This window comes from Dipodomys ordii, unplaced genomic scaffold, assembly GCF_000151885.1.
Source record: "Dipodomys ordii isolate 6190 unplaced genomic scaffold, Dord_2.0 Scaffold37, whole genome shotgun sequence".
Taxonomy (NCBI): Eukaryota; Metazoa; Chordata; class Mammalia; order Rodentia; family Heteromyidae; genus Dipodomys; species Dipodomys ordii.
In genome coordinates, this window is record NW_012267253.1 from 14915937 (window position 1) to 14925100 (window position 9164).

At 42.5% G+C, this 9164-nt stretch overlaps 1 protein-coding gene across 1 annotated transcript in view; it reads left to right on the top strand.

Moving 5' to 3' along the window:
* The first annotated feature begins 6499 nt into the window (after positions 1 to 6499).
* Ccdc85a (coiled-coil domain containing 85A) overlaps positions 6500 to 9164 on the top strand; it is a 186493-nt gene continuing 183828 nt past the window's right edge. The window contains exons 1-2 of the mRNA XM_013017917.1: positions 6500 to 6703; positions 8630 to 9008. Coding sequence (XP_012873371.1) covers positions 6500 to 6703; positions 8630 to 9008 — 583 coding nt within the window. The remainder of the gene's footprint in view (positions 6704 to 8629; positions 9009 to 9164) is intronic.

Consider the following 9164-nt stretch of genomic DNA (forward strand, 5'->3'; position numbering starts at 1 on the left):
AATCGCATGAAAGAAAAAAAACATTTGAATACATATCTTAGGGTTCATTTCCCTAACATCAACTTATCTGACCTTTTCTGCTTGAGTCAGACATATACTAGATATTGCAAATAAGGGAAACCGTGGGACCTATGTTTCTTTGGGCCTGGCTTACTTCACTTAATATAATTTTTTCCAAGCCTTTCCATTTCCTAACAAATGGGGCAATATCATTCTTTCTGATGGAGGCATAGAATTCCATTGTGTATATATACCACATTTTCTTGACCCATTCATCTACTGAGGGGCATCTGGATTGGTTCCATATCTTAGCTATGGTAAATAATGCTGCAATAAACATTGTTGTGCTGGTAGCTTTAGTGTGGTCTTGTTTGTAAACATTTGGGTAAATGCTCAAACGTGTGATTGTTGGGTCATAGGGGAGCTCTATGTGGAGTCTTTTGAGGAGCCTCCATAGTACTTTCCAAAGTGGTTGAACAAGTTTACACTCCCACCAACAATGCAGTAAGGTTCCCTTCTGTCCACATCCCCTCCAGCACCTGGCTTCATTTTTCTTTTATTCTGTTAGGACTGAAATGAAGAAAGCCCACCTTAATGGAAAAATGGATTCCACTGATTTAATAAAACACCTTTATATGATATTTAATAAATTATTGATTAAGGTTTAGAAAATTTTAGGGAATATTTGTTTACCCACATTCTTATCTCAAAATAAACTTCTCTTTATTAACATGGCTTCACGATGACACAATAAAGCGTGGCTCAAGGTGACTCAGTAAAGTCTACCTAAATACTGATTGTACATAGGACAAGACTTAAGAAGTCTATAATAGGAAAACATTTTATTTTAAGAATCCAGCATGGAAATAATCTTTTCATTCAATTGAGACATAATATAGTATAATAAACAAAATATGGAAAACCAACTGATATTTTTATTACAGTATTTTCCAATTAAAACACATCTTATTTAGACCCTAGTATCACACACACACACACACACACACACACACACACACACACACAAAACCCCAAATAATAATACCACTACTGCCACCAAAAAGCACCCAAAGAAGGTCAAAACACATAGCATACAGAACCACTCATAAATATGAACTGAATTAACATTAACTCAGGTAACTACCATTAACATTTTACTGTGTATGCTTACTATTTTCAAACTTGGATTTACATAGCATATTTTAGAATGTTTGCTCAATACTATATTATAAAACTCTCCTTAAATCATAATACAATTGCTAAATATTATACACATTAAAAGTTATTTAGCCTGGGCTGGGAATGTCCTTGAACCAATCTTCAACAGAAAGAAGCTTGTCTTTCTATGCTCTAAAGACTAATTTTAGAGGGACACATTTTTATTAATACATTGAATAAATGTTTTTGAGGGCCTCCACAAAAATATGGAAATGATTTTAGAGTACAACAGTTTACATTTGGCCAGTTTATAACATTCTTACTCAATGTCATATTAAGGTCATGATCTATGTAATGATGATTTTTTTGTCTTGTTTCTCTGCTTTCATTCCTATCCCCACTCTTTTCCCCATAGCTTCCCCAATAAGCTCTTCCTAATGGTTCATCACATATATTTAGATATGCATGTTTCTTTGAAGACAATATAGGATTTTTGTTCTTTGGAATTGTGTGTGTGTGTGTGTGTGTGTGTGTGTGTGTGTCCTGTTCAGGACTGGGTACTGTCCTTGAGCTTTATTGCCCAAGGCTAGTGCTCTACCACTTGAGCCACAGCTCCCCATTTTCAGCTTTTCAGTGCTCAATTGGCAATAAGAGTCTCACAGACTTTCCTGCCTGGGCTGACTTTGAACCTGGATCCTTAGATCTCAGCCTCCTGAATAGTTAGGATTATAGACTGAACCACTGGTGACCAGTTATATGTGTGATTTTATCTTGCATATACTATGTTATGCATGTTTTATTTTGGCTTATATTTTCTACTATTAAATATGACATTTACACATTAAATTATATCCATCTTGTTAAGAGCATTTAGATTTTTGCTTCTAGTTGCTGCAAAAAAAAATTCATAGTATACTCTGAAGTCCAAAAAAAAGAAGAAAAAATATTCATGCTCAATTTAACACACTGGGATGATCAAATGAATGTTTATGTATTGCTATTTCTTGAATAAAGAACTTCCAGGGAAGTTTAAATTAATAGCCCTCCATAGGATCACATCAAGACTGTTCTGTCATGAACATCTGTCCAATGTGGTATGTGCAGCCTGTCATTGATTGGGTATGGGGGACAGTGTTGGGGTCACATGTTGTAGGATGTCTCTCCATCCTTGCCCTGTGGTGTTATGCTAGAAATACATTGTTGCCTCTCATTTCTATTCTCTAGTCCCCTTACCTGTGGAAGTATGTTTCAAGACTACAGTAGGGGGCTTGTCTCCGAGTAGTAGTGAACCCTTAGAACTCCCCTACTTATTAGAGAAAGAGATAATAAAATGGCACAAGTGACATCAATAAAAATATCCAAGGTCTTATTTTCAAAAGCATGATCCTCTCTTTGTTTGATAAAAGGGTCTCATACTGATGATCAATCTCATTTTTAAGGTCATGTAAAGAGAGCTGTAGAGTAGACACGGGCATGCTCCCGCAGCCTAGTGACGACCAGAGGTTAGACTGGGACTCCATTTAACTTGTAGTCTAGGCTCCTAGGAACTTCCTGCCTTACCTGTAAGCCAACTAAAGTTAAATCACCTTATTGTTTTTTTTTGATACAGGGTCTTAATGTACCCCAGGCTACCTTGGAACTTACGATTCTCCAGCTTCAGCCTCCTGACTGTTGAGATTTTAGGCATACACCACCCTGCCTAGCCCAAGTATTCCTTTTGAATGTAAGTTTTTTTTAATGGAGTGTATTGAGTATAATTTTCTTTTTTGTGCTAATGAGGATTGAATTCAGGGCCTTGGTTCTTGTTGGGCAAGGACTATACCACTTGGTCCACACTCCTAGTAATTCTGCTTCTCGATTGCTTTTTAAAACGGGCATAATAATTTTGTCTAAGTTGGTCTCTGACCACCATTCTCATATCTTTACCTCCCAAGTAGGTTGGATTATAGGTATGTTCCTGGCCAAGAACATACGTTTCTTAAAGAATATAATCACTTTAAAGAACAAAATGTATAAAATATATTTTTATAATAAAAACTTACATGGGCATATAATTGTGTATTAAATCTAGCCTTACATTCCTATATTATAAAACTGAAAAATAACAATATGTGCCCCACAGATGATTCAGTATGGTCTCGGGTCTCATTCATGGAAGCTCTTGTCCACTCTTACTCTGGCTACCATCTTGGAAAGTCTGTCATAAAAGAAACTATGCCTCGGTTTTGGTCCCTAGTTATAATGTTTTAGGGCTCTGGAAACAAACATCCCAGGTGATACCACAGCTGTCAGAGCCTGAAATGTTTGAGAAACAATCAAAAGCAGAGTTCCTAATCTAAGAGCAACTTTTAAAATCAGACTTGCACACCCACTGGGCTACAGATTTCTGTGTTAGGAGAAAGTAGTCAAACTGGGTGAATACATGAAGAGATGTTTTCAGATATAAGACTCTTCACCATGTGTATTTCAAGGTATTTTAATGAAGAGACTTCAGTCTCCCAGATTTTGCTGGGGTAGGTTGTCTTTAGACAGGCAGGAGAAGATAGTTCTTTTTGGACTTTGCCTTGTAGGTCAGACTTGCAGGCAATATCTGCTTTTAGTATTTCCTTTTCTCTATTCCTAGGGTTATGGCTTCTCAAATACTTCAAGTGATCAGGATAGACAGGTGTTGCAATGGATATGTGGGCTGTGTGTGATCTGCGGTGTTCCCAGATGGATGTCTCTTCAGGAAGCGACTTTCCTTTTGTACTTTTCCTGTGTGTACATCAGAACGTAGGCACCTCAGAGACTGAGCTTCAGATACATTTGAACGTTTACTGAGCCTCTACAACAAACACTTGCTAGATGTAGCAGAGGGTTCACTGATGAATAAGACAGATCCCTGCCCTACAAAAAGGAAAAGAGATCAATGGGTATCCAGGAGCTATAAAATGAGGATGACTGTGATAAGTACAGTACAGTCATGGTTTGTTATAAATGGTGCTCTGCTGGCTTCCTGTTGCAGCCACAAACTCAGTGATTTAAAACAATAGAAATGTATTCTGTTACTGAGGCTTGAAGTAGGAAATGAGTCTTACAGGACTAAAATTTAGGGCATGAGAAGGGCCATTGTTTTTCCTCTAGAGAATTTATTTCCTAACTCTTCTGGTTCCTAGTGACCACTGGCATTCCTCAGCTTGAGGCTACATCACTCTGGTCTCTGCTTCTGTGGTACTACTGCCTCCCCTTCTCTGTGAAATGTGCCTCTGACTCCCTCTTACTAAGACCCATGCAAATGCATGTTGGGATCACCTGGAGAAACTAGGCTAATCTCCCCATTTTAAGATCCTTAACAAAAGCACATCTATAGAATCTTGTTCTGCCATGGAAGGTAATCTTTACAGATTTCAAGAATTAATTAGCTCATGGTGGGCATCTTTGGGACAGGGGCATTGTTTAGCCAACTACAGGTGCCAGTCTTGTTTTGCTGCCCCACAAACTGGAGAATTTCCATCTGTGATGTCCAGTATGGTAACTACTAGTCTTGTTGACTATAGAGCACTTAAGATGTGTCTGACATGATTAATTCAACAGCACTCTAAACATTCACATGATGAGAACAAAGGAGGATATTCTTAGGAGAGGAGTGCAAGGGCTCAATAATTATGAGCCTAAGATCAGACAAAATGATGCTTATCGAAATGAACTCCAAGAAATGGAAGAGGTGGGGCTGGGAAGGTGGCTCAGTGTACAGTGCTCGCCTTTCATGCATGAGGCCCTGGGTTCGATTCCTCAGCATCTCATAGGCAGAAAAAGCCAGAAGTGGTGCTGTGGTGGTGCAAGTGGTAGAGTGCTAGCCTTGAGCTGAAGAGCTGAGGGACAGCACCTAGGCCCAGAGTTCAGGCCCCACGACCGGACCCCAAAAAAAAAATAAAAAAGAAGCTCAGGGACAGTGCCCAGGCCCTGAGTTCAAGCACCAGGACTGGCAAAAAAAAAAAAAAAAAAAAGAAATGGAAGAGGTTTATTATTATACTGTTTGCGGTTCTTCTTTCTTTGATTTATTCCCTTCTATTGCTGTTTTTGATTTCTGTTCCCTTTGTCTTGTATATAAGTTTACCTGGTTTGGGGAGGGGAAGAGGAGGCACAGAAATGGTGGGACAGAAGGTGAACCAATTCAGCAGGGACACCCACTGGACACTATGTTGGAAAGGAACGACACAACTCTGGGGGTGTGTGTGGGGAGTCAGGAGGGAAAAACTGGGAGAGAGTAAGGGAGGGGGTGACACTGTTCAAAAGGAGATGTACTCATTACCTGACTCATGTAACTGTAACGTCTCTGTAATAACCTTTATAATAAAAAAAATGTGTCTGAGTTGAGATGTGATGGAAGGGTAAAACACCATATTGTGAAGATTTGTGAAAAATAAAACTAGGAGATCTCAGTAATTTTGATGTTGATACATGTTGAAATGATAACATTTTGGATACATCAAATTAGTATATAATTAAAACTAGTATGGAAGCTGGGCACTGGTGGCTCATGCTTCTAATTCTAGCTACTCAAGAAAGTGAAATCTGAGGAGTGTGGTTCAGAGCTAGTTCTGGCAGGAAATTCCATGTGATTTTATCTTCAATGAACCACCAAAGATCCAGAAGTAGAGCTGTGGCTCAAGTGGTGGAGCACTAGCTTTAAAAGAAAAAGCTCAGGCCTTGAGTTTACTTCCAGAACCAGCATAAAATAAAATAAAATAAAATAAAAATTCCCCAAACCTGTGGCTCTTTTACTTTTTAAATATACTAGTAGAAGCTTTAAAAATGCCTATGTGGCTTGTACTTGTGGTTTGTCTTCTGTTTCTGCTGCACTGTCGTCTTGACCAGCTACCAGAGTACTTCTCAAGCTATTTCCCATTGGAGTCACAGAGGGGGCTCACCAACTTCCTTGAGCAGGCTGCATCCCAGTCCCATTAAATAGGAAATCTCTCCAGAAATCCCGGAAATTCCAACATGCAGTTGAGGTTGAAAGTCCTTGGAGCAGAGACCTGCAGGAGGGTTAATCGTTCAAAGAGCATTTCTGGTTCAAGGATCATTATGCGGAGGTATGCTAACTCTCTTTTGCAAAGCACAGAAATATCTTCTGGTTTGGGCTTTCCTCCATGGATGTATGCTTCCATCCAACCCATAGAGTGTGGCTGTGGCTAGGGATGGGCAAAGGGACAGAACTGCTGCTATCAAGAGCCAAGAAATCTCCACGTTTTGAGGTCAAGGAGCTGGACCATTGTTCTCTGGGTGCTCCTGTGCTTTGGTCAGATCAGCTCATTCCTGGTAGTCACTGCCATCAAACACGACAGAACAAAAAGAGACAATGAGCAGCAAGCGCCTAACCATTCAATCTGAGTATGTGGATAAGCCGAAGCACTTTAAGGGGCTCCCAGAGGAGGTGTTTGGGAGGCATCCATCAGTAGCCTTATTCACCTGCACAAATTCTCTTATGGGCTTCCTAAATATCTGTTTTCTCTGGATTGGGCCCGAGAGGCTAAAGTCTAATGTATTTATGTTGAGTTTTGAGGTACTGCCTGACAAATTGCTTGTTGTTAGGGCAACATAAGATGTTTTTCTGGCTGCCTGTGTTCCTCTATGCAACACGGACACGAGGAGGTGTACCCCACCTTGGTTATGTAGCTTGCTCACATCTGGCATCGGCAGTACCTACACCACTGGAGCGCATTTCACAGAAATTTGATGTTAAGTTATTAAAGCGCCATAGGATCCTACATTTAAACATTTCTTCTAAACTGCATGCTACCCCCCTGGCTTCACCAATAGCACATACTAAGCAGTAATTCATATCTTTTAAGAGGAAAGGGTCTTGTGTATTTATTATGGGCCATGAGACATCTCAAACTGGAAGGACTAAAAAATATCTGCATAAGGTTTCTCTGGCCAGCTCATGCCTCCATCTCTGCTTCCTGTCCTCTTCCCCTCCCTTCCACAAGTGCTAACTCGTACACCCTGTCTTGAAGGAGCTTTGAGGTTAATAGAGGGGAAAAGACACTGTGTTAACTATTTGTGATGCTATGGAAAAATACATAGCACTGGGTAATATATAGACACGAGAAATTTCATACCATTCTGGAGGCCAGGAAGCTGGAGATTAAGAGGTTTGAACGTCTTATCACAGGCAGGGGATGGGCCCTCTGTAGGGAGGTTGTTCAGAGCCACGAGCTATTCAGTCAACCGCGGACATGCAGCTACTGGGCTTGACTTTTTTCTAGAGACTCTATTCGTTAATGTGGACAGCAGGTGTTGGAGTTAGAAGGGCCAGTATGGAGGGTCAGGGGAAGCCTGGGTGGTGGTAAAATCTCCTTGATCCTAAATGTCATATGCCACAAAGACATCAGGACTGAAAGACTTAGGGCCACATATTTATGATTGCTTTTTTTGATAGCTCCAGTTACAGAGCCCAGGTCTGCATAAGGAACTATTAATTGGTACCCAATAAATATTTGTTTTCTTCTTTATTATGAAAACAAGTCTGATTTTACTTGTGACATTAATTTGCCCAACTTTTAAAGAAGTATAATACTGACTAGAGCTGGGTAGAAAGAAGAGTGAGATGCTACTAGATCCAAAGAATTTGTAACTGAAACACTGCTAAAGTATAAATGCTCTGAGAAAAAATGCCTAGCGCCAGGACTAGGAAGGGGAAGCACGTGTTTGGTTCAGTAGAACTGAGGGGACCAGCAAGGCCACTGTTTGCTCTCAGAAAACCAGGTCTCAGTCCTCAGCTGACCACAGTTTAACAGCTTTACTGGGGCTGCACACTGAAGAGCTAGTAGAAGGACAGATTTAGATCTCACCCTAACAACAGATGGAGAGTCTTCCCTCTTCACCCTACTTAGCTGAGGCCCAGGGTGAAGCCGGGCCAGGCTGGGTGTAGATTCCCATCCAGGAAATGTCACGCTCCGGATAGTGTGCATCTTTCTTTAGACAAAAAATATAATTTCATAGCCAATTCCATCCATTCCACTTCACCAAAGAGTAAGGAGCCCAAAGATAAAGAGTCCAGAGACTAGAGATCTGCCTTCCAGACATGACCTCCATAAAAAAGCTGATCTAGTAGTGGCACTTGCCTGTGGCAAAGAGGAAAAGGGAAATCTCCTCGGCTGGCATTTCAGCTTGCCTAAGGGGCCCTGCTTTGCTCCAAGGGCAGGGGCTGCGTTGACCTTAAAATCAGGGCCTCAGCAAGCAGCAGACGAAGGAATTTAATTTTCTTCCTAAAGGCTTTGATCCTTTTCACATAAAAAATGGAAAGCCTCAGTACTTTCTTCTGAAGCTTCTTCACAAGGTGGTGGAGTTTTAGAATGAGACCTGGAGATGGGGGAGGATGGTCCCCAAATAGCAGTGCCCCGGAAAGGCTATTTGGTCCTTTACAGCATTAGGGTTTTCTTACCTCCTCCTCCCTTGTCTTCGTCTTTTCGCCTATGCTCTAAAGTGCACACAGCGGGTTATCCCTCAAGTTCCAACCCCCTTTTTACCCCCTCAATACCAAACACTTCACTTATTGGTCAGCAGCTGTTTCCCCTGCCTGGTGACCAGCCGGGACAAGCAGAAGAGAGAGGGAAGGGAGCGTCTTCGGTCACAAGGTGGCGCGCGCGAGCCTCCCAAAGCCCGGCGGTCCCCAGCCCCGCACCTGCTCCGGGCACGGGCCCCACCCCGCTCGCTTCCCGGGCGCTCCAGGAGCCGCGCCCCCTGCCCTCCGGGGCGGGACAGCGCTGAGCGCGCCGGGGAGCTCCAGGTGGCGGAGGAGGGAGAGCCTGGTCCCGGCCCCCGTGGAAGGTGCAGCGGACCGCCCGACGTCCCCCGGGCCGCAGGCTCCGCCCCCAGCCGCCCCCCCCACCCCTCCCCAGCTTGAGCTCTGCCAATCGAAGGCTTCCCAGAGCAGCTGGGAGCGGCGAAGGCGGCGGGAGGAGCGCAGCCGGCCGGCCGCTCGGAGCCTTCGGGCCACCCGGGGCAGAGCCGCGGGGCTG